The following is a 15,647-nucleotide window of genomic DNA, read 5'->3' as shown; positions in this document are numbered from 1 at the left end:
AAACGAGTATTTCATGAAAAAATTGAGGTTAAAAATGTAAATTTGAAATCTGGAGACTAAATTCAAACAAAACACAATTGTTAAGAGTAAAATTGTAGCATTTTGAAATTTAGGGACTAAATTGAAACTAAATCCAAAACTTAAAGATTAAATGTATTTTGAAACCTAGATCGACCTCAAACCTAGAGACCAAAAAAGTATTTTTTTTTTTTTTTTCTAAATATTTATGATACTTTTAGTATTGAAAGCTTTAGGTATCAACATGCTACCTAACTACTCTTTTACAAATGTCCTAAAATTAATAATATTTCATAACTAAATCTCAGCAACATTTTATGACATTTTTAACCTTTTGATATATTCACTCTCACCTTTTATTTTGATTTTTTTTTTTAAAAAAAAAATATATGTCATTCTTTAGTTTTAATTATATAAGGATTCTTATTTTTTTGTAACATCGTTAATTACATCATCTTTCATTAATAAATTTTTTGACATTTAATTCTTTCCTTATTAACATCGTTTTCGAAATTTGACTTTGTTTTTGTTATTTATTAGTTTTGCTTGGCATTCATTTAATGCATGAAATTACAAATTGATATTTCCTTCAATTTAGGAGATTTTTTTCCCGCTTAAAATCAACCACCTATTCATTGAGATATCTTGAATATACGGGTAATATATTGAAAAATATAAAATTACATCACATATGCAATGGTTTGTTTTTTGGTTTATTTACAAATAAACTTAAAAATGTGAATATATACATCACATATATTGTTTGGTGTATAAGATGATGTATTGTATAAATTGTCTTGTTCATGCACTAATCAAATATACCTTATTTTATTTCTAGAAATTTCAAATACATATTGTTGTATATATCAAATATACCTTGTAATTCTCATTTGAAAATTCTTGTTGATTCTTGCTTTCATTTTAAAATTTAAGGACCAAATAGAAATTAGACAAAAAAAAAAAAAAAAAAAAACCTAGAAGCCAAAAATATATAAATTTTAAAATCAAACTTTTGGACGAAACCTTGTTGGATCCACTTTTTAAAGTTCATATTAAGATAGCAAAAGTTTTGTAATCTATATTTTACCATACTTCATTCCATTCAATACATTTCCCCATTTTTGTTAGAGGACTACATTGCTTCATTGAAGCGTAAAATTAACATTAAGTTGATTTTGAGTGATTAAATACATATTTTCAAACAATTTTAAATATGACAAGTGATTTTAATAATTTAATAGTCACTCTCAAACATGTACCATGTCCGAAGGAGTAGTGGCCTATATACTTGACAGTATCGAGTCCAAAGGAGTAGTGGCTATCGGTACTTGAAAGTATATGGTATAGGCAGCCAAAAAAATATAATCCAAAGTAATTGAAACTGATATGTTATGCTAGAAGAAACTATAATGGGAAGGACGAGTAGCTTTCATATTTAACAAAGTATATAAGATATAATTGAATACATTGAAGATTTCATGAACCTATTAACAACTTCGGAGTTCAACACAAGAGTATATTCATCTCTATATACTCAAGCACAACAAAATGGCAAAAGTCCTAAACATAAATCTCTCCCTTTCCTTCCCTCAGTGTCTTCTTACAGTGATGAATGGCGTAGCGCAGAGCCTCGGTGATAGACCATCACTCTGCTGCGATACGATGTTTGGCGTGACGGGTAGCTTGTTTTCCTTTGAGCACAATGGAATTGGACTCAGTGGTACAACACTAAGACTGTTTACTCCTCCCTTTACTTGTAGCTTTATAGGCTGCATTGTCTCCTCATTTTCTGTCAATACAGCTCCATTCTGGTTCTGAAATGTAAGCAAAAAAGAGCCATAATGATCGTTATTACAAAATGAAAAGAAAAATTTTTGGAACCGAAAAATGTTATATTGCTATTACCGTCAGGTCTGAAAGAATTTGAGTGTAATGATCTGATGCAGGCTTCTGAACTTCACCAATTGTCTTCAATGGAGATGAAGGGTGCTGATTTTCAGCATCATCAGATCTCTTCTTCTCAGGTATTGGGGCAATTTGTTGAGAAAGCTCCCTATGGTTTCCACAAAGAGTAAATATATTTTGAATTCTCAATTTTCTCGAGAATGCAGTGTCCTTGGAGCATTCGTTTTCGTTTAACAATCCGATGCCAATCTCTGATCTCTCCTTGAGAAAATCATCTTTGTTCTGACATTTGTCTGGAATATCCGGTGTCAGTTTGGTTAGCCCTTCAACTGTACACACTCTCTTTTCTTCTATAACTTCCTTCTCCTCTTCCTCCTCTGCTTCTTCTTCCTCGAACACGGTACTCAGGCATACTCTATCCCCATCCCCAAACCGTGATGAAAACACGTCAAGATCAACTTTCTCATTCACTTTGTCTAGTAGGCTTTGGATACCATTGTTGGTAGTTGGTCGATAATCCATACCGCCAATGAGTTTTACTTCGTGTATCGGTTCTTGATCATCCATGTCCAAGTCCATGGACTTCACCATCCCTGCCTCTGCACTAGCATATACTCCTAAGAGCCTTTTAGCAAGCCTACAGCCATCCATGTCCTTTGATTTGTTTACGTCGTTGTTTGTTGCATCCCTTGAATTCAATAGCTCGGATTCGATCTCTTCCAACCGCCGTCTCAACATTTCGACCTCTTGTTGCTGCTGCAGTATCCTTTCTTCCATCCTTCTCCTTTCCAATTCAACAAATTCATTGGCCATTCGCTGGCACTCCTCCAGCTTCCTCTCCAACTCAAGTTTCAGAAGTTGGGTTCTCTCATTCACCTTCGAATTGATCTCTTCCTCACTCACGCCTGATCCTTTCGACCCTGCTAGCTCAAGCTTAGCTCTCAATGCTGATACCTGCTCTTCTTTCTTCATGAGCTCTCTATGTGCCTCATTTCGCTCTTTCTCTCTAAGTTTGTTCTCCTTCTGCAACTTGAAGATGAAATCATCCATGGCTGCAATTCTCGATCCCAGAATAACAGCAGAAGCAGAATCGTCAGCACCACATTTATCCTTGGTTGGTGTATGAGGACCTCGAACAATGCATTTGGCTTTCGCACCATATTCGAGAGTAGAGATTGTCTTGTGTAATTCCTTTGGATCAGGGCTGGCACACAGAATCATCAGAATTTTGGATTTATCATCCTCAAAAGAATCCTGGAGAGAAGGATTTGAAAACCAAATCAAATCAAATCAATTTTACAATCACAATCTAAACAAAACTAAGCACCAATTTCCACTGAGAGGAAGAAGAAGAAGAAAGCTACCTGCAGAAGCATAGTCAATTTACTGTCTCTGAAAGGCACATGAGAATCACCATTGGCAATTGATTCAACCACTCTTTTCAATGCAATGTTACCCTGATTAATCTTTGCTGTCTGTGATTGAAATCAATATTTAGTTCTTAAAAAGTACGAGGGGGGAGGGGTGGAGTGTGGGTGAGGACTGCTCTTAAAAAACAATTTTCACCTGCATTTTTGCCTCAAATCCAACTTGCCCAGCTTGCTCTATATTTTCAGAACCAGCCATATCGACGAGCATCAAGCGTCCACCAACAGTCGGCACGTCTAGGATTATCTATGAAGCATCCAAAAGATAACAAAATTATTAAATATTCATCATCTAGACAAAGAATACTGGAATCAATATTTAGTCCAAAACCTCAAACATACCATGCAATGGCTTCTAGAACTTCTCTCATTACAGAGAGTACTTTTAACAATCCTTCTTTTCTCTACTTTCTGAATCTCTTTAGAAATTTTTCCTGCTTCATTCCCAGATAGATAAGTAGCATTCTTTGCCTTCTTCCCCATTACTTCAAGCTTCACCTGCAACAACATAATGGTCTCAAACTTTCAATCCCTCACGAACGCAGTCCAAACTAGATTGATCCAAACAACCAAAACAGATTCCATTTTCTCCATTTTCACATGAAAATTATTAGTTCGAACAATTAAAACAGCATACCCTCTACTTTCAAACATCCAAATTAGTCCTTACACTTCAAAACCACATCTTAAAAATAGTCCCAACAGATAGTTTGAAGTCAATTTCAACAGGAAAGCCTTCCCTATAGTTAAAAAAGTTCCACACACTGATATTTCATGAATGAAATGTTTTGACAACAGATTGAACCACTTTCAACAGTTCCCTCATCTATAGGACTAAACTTAAGCATAAAACTATAAAGACCAGACCAAGAACCAAAGTATTATTTCAACCTAATTCACAAGACAAGTGTTTTCGGGATTCTGATAATATTACCTTAGAGGCACTACCCTTAGGCCAGCCCAGCCCTAGCCCTCCACCAGAATTGCTCGATAGAAGATCATATATTTCTTCATTATAGATCTCCAGCACCGTGACTTGTACAAACATCCCAACGTTCAGCCGCTCGCCACCACCTTCTCCGACGGCAGTGGCGGCTTCACTCTCTCCATCGCCTAAAATGTCCTTAAGCGACCGATACACAATCCCCGGCTGCTTCGCACAACCAAACATCGTGTGGCTCTTGCCGGCACCGGTTGGTCCGTACATCATAATCGTACATTTCTCACCCAACTTAACACCATGAATCCTCGCTTCAACGAATTTCTTGTAAAACGAGTCGAGATCTTCCTCTTCCGACAGCGAAATTCCGTCGAGACTGAAATCCCTGTACCCGAAATCAGCCCGAACCCGAACGTTCTGTCCATCGGGATTTATCTGCAGAATCGAAACCGGTTTATCTTTCCGGTCCGGATAGTCTCGGATCCGGCCGATTACTTCAACCGGATGCTCCGATTGGGAGTCTTTAACGGCGGAATTGGGGAAAGGTGATGAATGTGGCCTAGGGGGGTTGATGAAATTGAGCCGCTTCGCTTGAGGAGTTCTCAATTGACTTATGTGACCATGATTTGATTTAGAAGACGGTGTTGGTGCCATTACAGTGACGATCCAGAAGAAAACTGAAGTGCAGAAGAAGTTTATATCTTGATTTGATATCAAGATTGATTCGCAGATCACTAGGGCTTTCAATCGATGGAGTTCAAGAAAGCTAATCTAGGAAGAAGAAGAAGAAGAAGAAGATCCGTTGAAATGAGAGAAAGGAAGAAATGGAAAGTTCAAAAATCGTAATGAGAGTTTTGAAGTTCAAACAAAATATAGCCGTTACGGCTTCTTCTTCCTAACGTACACATTTTTACATACCCAAACAACAGCACATCACGCACACGCTCTTTTGTGGACTATCTAATTTCATTATTTATTTTTTTTCCAAATTATTTTTCTTCTTTCATTTTTCATATCAAAATTTTAAAAATAAAATCGACCTTATTTAATAATTATTTGATTTTTAGTTTCTCTAACTATTTCATAAATTTTTTAATTTCTCCAATATAATTTTCAATTATGTTCATCAACTTTTAATTTTATGTTTAATATCTAATATGTTCTAGATAATTTTGATTTTTTTTTAAATGAATTAATCTATTAGAAATGTACTTAAATTTTATATTTAATGGGATCCTAAATTTTAGTTTTATATCTAGTAGATTCATGAATTTTTTATTAAAAATATTAAAAATTCAAAGACTAAATTTATAATTTTAAAAGTTCATCTACTAAATAAATACAAATAGTAAAGCTGAAGATTAAGTTTGTAATAATATATTTTTTCCCTTCCAATAATGGTGTTTTGGGGCATGGTTTCCAATTTTATATTTAATTGAATTATCAAAAGAATTAGGGAAAATAAGATAAGAGTTGCAATTCTGACTTATGATAGACTTTTGCTTCAATAATCGTTGAAAAAAGTATCCTCAATCCGTATTATGAATGATAGGATAAAATTTTCTCAACCATAGGGAAAAAATTAACCTTTAACATGATTTTTTTAATTATTTATAAATTTGTAAGTTTTAAAGGTATTTTTTAATGGTTGCTTTTTTTAATTAACCAAATTTAATTTTGTGTAAACCTTTATTTCATCAAATTAGTTTTAGCTTTTATATATATATATACACATTTTTTAATAGAAAATCATGGATGAATACTAGCCATAATTGAAAAGGGGTGAAAATGGTAACATCTATTTAAGTTGGAGTCTAGTTTGATGAAGTCGATATAATTTGACAAATTTAGGTGTAAAATTTAATTCCCCAAATTTCTATTAGTTCTTTAGCATATTAAAAAAAATATCGGAAATATGTTTCTATTGAGAATCTTGTCGGACCGGTAACATATTATCCTTTTTATTAACAAAGTGGGAAGGTTGAAAATTCAAATCTATGACCTTTTAGTCATTATATATGATTTAACTAAATGAGCTAGGATGATTAGATTAATTGGTGCCATAATATCTTATCCCATTTCATTATTTTATGACAATATATATTTTTTTTAAAAAAAAAAAACCTCAAAGTTTAACCTCTTCCTTCTCTTCCCGTGCATGTTAAAAAGGTAGCATAATGATACAATCTAAAAGGAATATTGCTCGCGAACAATTTGAAGAATTTGTAAAAACGAATAATGAGATATTCTGAGAAGAGAGAAGAAATTTCTTTCCATTTATTCTCATAATATCTGTATATTTATTGGCAAACAATCTTGACCTAAATTAATTTATTTTTTTAAAAGCCACTTTCTATCACTCTACTTCAACTATCACACAATTTATGTCCATTGTTTTTAGAGTAATACTTGTCAAGGATACATTCCCAATGTACCAATCATTTCTCTCATCCTTCACACTCACACAGGCATGCACACACGCGCATGTACACGCACGCGCACGAACACATACGCCACAGGAAAAATTGTGATGAAATAATTTGAAATGATATAGGATGTGGAGAGTTCTGATATCTAGAGAGTTCTGATGTTTGTATTTGGGTGTGCAGAGTTGTTATGTCTGAGTTGATATGTCTGTGTTTGGGTGTGCAGAGTCGTTATGTCTGAGTTCATATGTCTATGTTTGGGTGTGCAAAATTATTATGTTAGTGCTATCTGGTTCAGTTTTTGTACTCTATAATAATTTGCCTATATGAACACTATTTTTTTGATCTTATAATCAAATTATTGTATCCATCCTATTTGGAATAAGACATTGATTGCATTTTTTTTTATTCTTTCCAATCTCAAGATATGGTATACGGTTCAATTTCATATTATTCATTCCAAACTTCTCATCAAAGAAAGTCAAATGGTTTTACAAAATAGTGTTAATTTAGACCAGATATGAAATTCATTAAATTCATTCCACTGTTAAAAAAAAAATAGACCGAATATGAAATTCATTAAATTCATTCCCCTCAAAAGATTTTACATAATTTGATGACCTTATACATGACTATTTTACAACTTGGTTAGAAATATTTTCATCCATATCTAAGGGCTACATACCACGGGCCATTTGTACATGTCACAAAAAATCAACAAATATTAAAAATCTATGGAATAAGAGACTAGGGGAGGTTACAAAAAATAATAACAAACCAATTTGTAAACACCGACAAAAAAATTAGTTAGTCTTGGCCAACAAATGTATCCAACACCTTTTCCTTAATGGTGGTGGAATGACTAAAAAACCGTCTGTTCGCTGAATATCATTCACCAACAGATCTATGAGGGACAACTAACCGTCCTCCTCTAAACCCTCAACTTGGTAGATCTGTTCGATGACCTCCGGACGCCTCTTGAGCTCCAATTCATATTTCTCTTTCTGCCATTGTACAAGTTTCTCCATTTTACTTTCATGCACATCCATTGTTATACGTACAATGTTAAGCATTTCAGTAAAGGGAGTCCTCTTGCGTTTCGTTCCTCTCGTATCATTTCTTGATTTAGTACGTCTACTGATTGGTGTATTTGGGAAAACCTCATCCATCCCATCAACGGTCGGTATGTCCATGTCAGATATGTTCATGTTAGGTATACTTTTTTGTTGCTTATTAACCTGTGATCCCAATCGAATATCCTCCAAATGTTCATCCGTTGTAGATGCTTGATCGTACGGGGTGTCACTGCCTTCACTAGTGGCCCTATCTTTCCCAAATATGATTGAAAGCTCATCATAGTATGGGAATGGTTTGTCTCAAACCCTTCACGTTGGGATGAGACTACAAACAAGAACGTATATTATGTTAGAACATAATATTATATTAGAAAGAGTTCACCATTGTAAGATAATAATACTATAATGTGTTCTCTTACCCGAATCCATACATCGTAAACCTCTTTCTCTACTTCCGTACATTTGAACTCGTCGTTCCAACCAAATCCATTGCATACATTACTCAACATCTCAACGATTGCACAATATTGTGGCTTTAAAATCTAACCTTGCACTCTATTGTCGACAACCCGATGGAAGAGCCAGGAATTTTTTCCATAAGTAGACGTTGTAGCTGTTGTAGATATTCAGACTTGAATGTTCCATTATCAGCTTGCCAACCTGTTTCTACCAAGTGCAATAGTGACTCCACTTTGTCCAAATGTGTTTTGTCATTTTCTCACGTCTTGCCATTTAACTACATACATATGTATAACTTAATAAAATAAATTGGGCACAGTTAGATAAACAAAGTTTTGAGTATGAATAATGTAGAACATGTTTCATCATTCACATGAACCAATTAACACAACATAAATTAAGATAATTCAATATAGTAGATTATTTAAACCGAAAGATAACATAGTCTAAAAGTAGGAGGAAGTTATTCATAGTAAAGCTAATTGAACAAGAAACTTTGTGCTCATGATGCTTGTTCCCATTCATCGAACATTCTTGTCACTAACTCGTCCCTGAAACTGGTCCATTCGTCGGATGTTTCAATAAATTGTATATTTTCATCGCCGAGCTCATTAGATATAGAATCTTCATCATTCGTTGTTCCAGACATTGTAGTCTGGCCCATCTTCCTCATTATCAGGTTGTGTAGCAGGCAACATGTCGTTATTGTTCTACAGTGGATCTTAACTAGGGAGTAGGACTTCCCACGTAGTATCGCCCAACGACCTTTGAGTACGCCAAATGCTCTTTCTATGCAGTTTCTAGTGGATGAATGTCTCATGTTGAAAAAATCTCATGGATTAGTCGGTGCATTTCCAACACCATGCCATTCTGAAAGATGGTACCACTTTCCCTTATATGGTGCCAAGAATCCCTTGACATTGGAATATCCAACATCACATAGGTAATAATAACTTAGACATGGTATACAAAAAATTAGTTGGAAAACTATTTACTCTTGAATCCAGACAATGGAATTACAAAAGCCTATACCCTTAGGAACCTTCAACCCGTGTGGTTGAGAAATTACATCCCTAAGCACTCTAGAATCGACTATAGACCCTTTCCACCCTGACAGTACAAATATGAACTCACCAATTGGTGAACAGACGACAAGCACATTCGTAGCTATCTCACCTTTCTGGGTATGATAGCGGGGACGATCGGTTGCACTTACATTGATCTTTATGTTTGTGCCATCCAATGCACCCAGACAGTTCTGTATGGGATCATAGATTGACAAAGAGATAAACATTTTCTAGTTTCCCAAAAAATATAGAACCTGATATTTAACTGGAAGTGGAATTAAAATTGTTGTAATACCTCAAACCATTTTCACCTACTGTCAGTGCAATCGCTCGTGATAGGCTCCGATTTTTTCAACAATAACTTATGAAGTTGTAGTACTGCTATCAGAACATACCTAAAATTCCTCGAAACAATTTCACCAGACCGTGCAAATTATCGTCCAACTACTCAGTTCTTAACGTCGTGTGCCAAAATGTGGAGAAAAATTGCCACCATCTCTTAGATGTCAAAACATTGAGTAGGTGCTAAATGACCGGTCAAAGTATGTCATAGAGGATGACGAAATTCCGTTAATCCATTCGCGTGCTCTTGCGATAGCAGACATCATTCTCATAAATAAATCGAAAGAAGTTTAGTTGTCTAATTCGATGTCTAGTGTAGGAGGGTTGGTTCTCTATTTTACGATGGTCATTTAGTAATAGGGCCAATATTAGGAATAGTTGTCGTTGGGACGTGGTGATGATTGAAAAGAAAGTAACTTCTTCATTTTCCATATTTTGGGATAGAAACCTAAATCCTTAGGATACAAAAGGAAAAATAGTTTTATCAGGGATGGATCTGAATTGAAATACATTACTACAACTTCATGAGTTATTTGATAGTTTAACTAGTAGATTGGTAAATTAATCATCTCATCCTTAAATCCATATAAAAAAAAGGTAAGAATTTACCTTTGAATTATATTAAAAATCTATAATTTACATTTTTATTAATCTTTTCATAAGTTGGTTAAAGGTATGTGAAAGTTGTTGCATTAGCCATAGCTGGTCAAAAGTCCATATTAGTTTCAAATCTTTATTGGGAATGAAACGTTTCAAAGACTGTTTTTAATTCAACAATTTACATGGTGCAACTAAGATGAATAGTTACTTAATTAAAGACATGATTATATTAATTAAACATTTCAAAGTTATATTGATTACTACAAATGAATAAATTAATTAAAGACATCATTATATGAATAGTTAATTAATGGAAGACATGATTATATTACAAAGGATAGTTTAAAAAATGTTTCAATTTTTTTAATTAAACATGATTATCTTAATAACTAAAATTGAATAAATTAATGAATAAATTGATTATAATAGTGATAATTGACCAAAATTTGTGTATTGATAACTTATACTAAAATAATTAAAAATGATTAGTTAATTTGTATATTGATATTTTATACTAAAATAATTAAAAATGATTAGTTAATTTGTATATTTATAATTTATACTAAAATAATGAAAAATGATTAAATAATATAAAAATCATATTGAAGAGTATAAACAGTTACTATGTCAAAAATATGATTCAATTTATATTATTATTTTCATATGATTTTAACGATTGGATAACTTCCATTGAAAAAGCCATATCATTAATTTGAATTTATAAAATCAAATTATCGAAGGTTAATTTGGGTATTACAACTACGGGCAGAATCGAAAGCATCTAAAATTTAAAAATTAGTAAACAGTCTATTACACCAAAATTAATAACACAAAAAATGTCAAACAGTGAAAAATTAATAAACAGTCAGTAACACAAAAAAATGTCAAACAACCCGTGTACACAATGGACGCATCAAAAAAATACAACTACAATCTCAATGAGGCATACCAAAAAATACAACTAACATAGAATATAGGGGAATAAAAAAAAAGTAATACACTAACCGCAAACTAATTGAATGTTCTAGATTAGTTTGGGCTGCATAACAAAACAAAAAAAACAGTAGTTAGAAAAAATCTACAAATACTTAAAATATAGGAAGAGAACTAGTTGGAATTGAGAATTGCCTATGTAACTTTTATGAAATAGTATTTGGATGGAGAGTCCACGGGTTGCCGGATCAAAACACAATGAGGCACCCTACCACCCATCAAAGAACTAAAATTTAGGAAGTTAATAATATGAAAATAACAGAATAAAAAAATATAAAGTAGAAAGATAAACCAAATTAAACAACTTACCAGATTGACAAACTAAATCTCGGACAATGGAGGCTCTCAGTAAATAAAGAAAGACCAATGTTATATAGGTAGAGGGGTGGTTGGAGAAGGGTGGTTATTGACCATTAATAATAGCACCAACAAATATTACCAGCCTCAGAATTCAATTAACTATTGGGGTTTGTGCCTTAAAGTCTCGTGTCCAGTAGTTTGTAAACAACTTTGTACGAACACTTGTGATGTATAATATAAATGATATTTACTTCACTACTTAACTTTGCACATTTAGATATTTTTTAATTTTACCACAAACCAATAAACTTAAGATCCCTGGTTATCTGTATGTAACTTAAGCATGTATGTGGTGACATACAAGTGGATCATGTCTTGAGTGATAACCAAAATGGTCTGTAGCATATGGATATAGGAGGGAAACCTCATCCTGGTAACGCTACTGATGTGGCCCGCTTTTTGGAATGGTCACAAGTATTGTGACTTCTCACAGATGATTTGATCCTGATCATTCGTGTAGGGGACACGGGGGCGTCCTATGCAAAGAGTTTGTATAAGACCTGACCACNCAAAATGTTAATGTCTCGTTATATAACACCGTTCATAATTGAGACTTCACTTCACTAGGATGACCATAGGTAACATGACCTCAATCCTGAGTGAGTTGGAAACTCCTGCCATTGAAGGCGGTCCTTTGATTTGCATGGGTGCGAGTGGCCAGAACACCGACTCAAACTTACCATTTTGGGGATTCGTTTGATTTAGGAGCTGGGCACTCAGCTACACAAGATGGAATTCACTCCTTCCTCGAGGTAGGGGCAAGTAGATAGATAGCTCCCTTAAGGGCTGATTCTAGGGCTTGAACGATGTGGCGCCACGCATCTTCTCATGGCCTGAGAGATGTTCACACATAGTAGGACTATGTTGTATTGTTCATTAGAGAGATCAATGGTACTTAAGAATGAAGATGTAATTACAGGGGGAAAACGGTAAATTGGCCTGTTGTAATTACGAGCATATGTGAGAAGGGTCATTGTACTGATGATTGGTTATATCCAATGGACATAGAAATACATCTATGGCAAGAAGAGTTCAACTGTCGGTTTTTAGTGGAATGCCTGATAGTTAACGGATGGTGGATATCATGACTAAAGAGTTTAGTCAGCTATTCACGTACCGTTCGAGCTTCGAGCTATAGGTCCATAAGGTTCCCTTAGTAGCTTGGATACAAGTTGGGAGTCAGTTTTTGGGTCAATTTGAAATGTTCAAATTGACAAGAGGGAGTTCAATTATATATGATATAATTGAACGAGTTAATTAAATATGATATAATTAACTTTATGTATGAGATACATTAATTTAGAGAAAATTGTATATAAATATGATTTATATCTAGTAGAGGAAAAAAATTATAATTAATATTTGATATTAATTTATAAGTTATGAATGTGATAAGTTCACATTAATTGAACGGTTTTAAAGGAAATGGGAAGGTGCCTCTTCGTTTAAAATAACGGACGAGTGCATTATAAATAGCAGACAGTATGTTGATCTCGGTATGCGCGAATATTGTGAAGAAGATAGTGTTATCGTTTAGAAAATCAATGCATATACGATAGGACTGCACGATCGCTTACATATACGATATTACTAAGTAATTGCATACCGATTACACCGTCGCGCGCTATTATCTAAACGATTGTTTACCTTTTTCCTAAGCGATCGTTTAGCTCCCAGTATTTACTAAACGATCATATAGACGATCGCTTAGTTTTTCCTACACGATCGTTTTGGACGATCGCTCACCCATTTCCTACACGATTGTTTACCTTTTCCTACACAACCGTATAGACGATCGTATACTTCACCTAAACGATCAAGTATCCTATCTATGCGATAGATGACCTATTCTCCCACTTGCTTGATCGTTGTGTATGGTCGCTCTTCCTCCTTCCCTCTACCAAATCCGAACAAAGCTCACACTTTAGATTCTCACTCCAAGAATACTGAGAGCTCTAAATGGTGTTGTCTTCTCCGATTCCTTCTGTCTGAGTGGTGACTGTTCGAGGTAGACGGTTGGGCTTCAGAGTCGTTGTGAAGAAGAAATCTTCATCTGGTATGATTTCTTGATCCCTTTTGCATCATGAAAGTATGTTTGAATGTATATGTGGTAATTCTGTCACAATGAATAGGAAAGATTCGCTTCCACTCGTAGGTACTCTTAAATAAGAGTTCCTTCAATTGGTATCAGAGCACTCGGTTTTTTGATATTCCAATTCATTGCTGCAAAAGAATTGCAAATACGTTCTTGGTGGGTGTATTTCTACATTGTTTAATCGTTAAATTGTTGTGGATGTGCGAATTTATAGATGTTTACGTGGATGTTAGCCTCGGTTTGTTTTAATTCCTTTACATTTGCGGTTGTTTGTAAAGGCCCCTACATTTTTGGGCATTAATAATCGTTATCGATTTTGTATTCAAAGTCTATTTGAGTTTTGAATCGTTCGCGAAGAAGATCAGAGAAAGCGTTGTGGTTCTTCGAGGAAGGTATGCGATCAAGTGTTGATCGCATTGGTTAAACGATAGGGCATGCGATCAAGTGTTGATCTCATCGTGCAGTCAATGGAGTACGCGATCGCTGTTGATCGCATCGGCTAGATGATGGAGCACGCGATCGCTGTTGATCGCATCGGTTAAACGATGGGGTATGCGATCAAGTGTTGATCTCATCATGCAGTTGATGGAGTACGCGATCGCTGATGATCGCATTGTGTAGACGATTGGATAAGCGATCAAGGGTTGATCGCATCGTGTCGAAGATCGGTTATGCGATCACTGAGTATCGGGTCGTGTAGACGAGGTGATGCTCACATATCACTTAACGCGCGTGCCTGGTCAATCGTTTAGGTCAACAAGCATTGATCTTAGTAACTTGACTAAACGATCGCTTAGTTAATGCAATGGTAATTCATTTACCTGACGCCGCGTTAAGTGATCACATAGACGATCGTTTTGGTCAGCAAGCTTCATCGCTTAGTAACTAACTAAATGATCGCTTAGTAACGCAAGGTAAATTGTTTACCTGATGCCGCGTTAAGTGATCGCATAGACGATCATTTTGGTCAACAAGCTTCATCGCTTAGCAACTGACTAAACGATCACCTAGTAATGCAAGGTAAATCATTAACCTGACGCCGAATCGGTTAGACGATGAGATGCTTGCGTATCGTTTAGCGAGTGCGCGCACTGGACGATCGTTTAGGTCAGCAAGCTTCATTGCTTAGTAAATGACTAAACGATGGCTTAGTAACACAAGGTAAATCGTTTACCTATCATCATGCTACGCGATCGCATAGACGAACAGACTTCGCAGCCTCGTCGTCGTCTATGCGATCGTTTAATTATGCTCCTATCGTCTAGTGCATGCTGAACGATCGTCTACCTATGACATTTATTACATGATGGAGTCCTCCTGGCGGTTCAAGACCCAGTTCGTCTGTGAACCGGTTTGCTCGATGAAAAATGTAATAGATAGGGTTATTTCATTTCGGTTTTGTAAAAGGCTCATCCTGGTCCATAAATCCTTTATTTTTTACATGTGATGTATGTTTTTAATATGTCATATGGTATGCACATATAGATAAACCCCACCTTAGGTCATGCATATTTTCTTTATTATAAGTGTTATAATTTAGAGAAGCATGCTTTAATTTACATAAATGCATGCTCTTGCATCATATAATATAAGGGTTATATTTATAAATGCTTTATTTTTTTTTACATTATATTTATAAGCGTTATAAATGCTTCATCATGTGGGATGTGTGTTTTAGTTGTTTATTTTATAAATGGTTATAAAATGAAATTAGAACTAAAATAATTAATAAAATATCAATATGTAGCAAGTCTATCTAAAGTAGACTTTTTGTCAAAGATGAGTTCTGTCTAGGCTGGGGTATTTAAGATGACGGCAACGGAATACCCCTACCTGGGAACCTACCTGGAAAGGTAATTTAGATAGATTTGATGCATGCAAACTAAGGTCAGTCCATTAAAGAGTTTAATGTGACTACTTGGTTTTTTTTTCATTATTA

At 34.7% G+C, this 15,647-nt stretch overlaps 1 protein-coding gene across 1 annotated transcript; it reads right to left on the bottom strand.

The window, feature by feature from the left end:
* Positions 1-1,428: 1,428 nt before the first annotated feature.
* On the bottom strand, positions 1,429-5,138 carry LOC120092862 (kinesin-like protein KIN-10A). Its single transcript, XM_039051095.1, has 6 exons — positions 4,285-5,138; positions 3,693-3,848; positions 3,490-3,597; positions 3,288-3,398; positions 1,924-3,177; positions 1,429-1,832 (listed from the first exon to the last, which is right to left on the bottom strand). Exons 1-6 carry the CDS (start codon positions 4,942-4,944, stop codon positions 1,608-1,610), a joined length of 2,514 nt encoding a protein of 837 aa, XP_038907023.1. The 5' UTR covers positions 4,945-5,138; the 3' UTR covers positions 1,429-1,607.
* Between the last annotated feature and the right edge of the window lie 10,509 nt (positions 5,139-15,647).

This window comes from Benincasa hispida, chromosome 12 (genome assembly GCF_009727055.1).
Source record: "Benincasa hispida cultivar B227 chromosome 12, ASM972705v1, whole genome shotgun sequence".
Lineage (NCBI taxonomy): Eukaryota > Viridiplantae > Streptophyta > Magnoliopsida > Cucurbitales > Cucurbitaceae > Benincasa > Benincasa hispida.
Note: the sequence above shows the minus strand (reverse complement) of the source record. Positions and strands in the feature narration are given on the sequence as shown.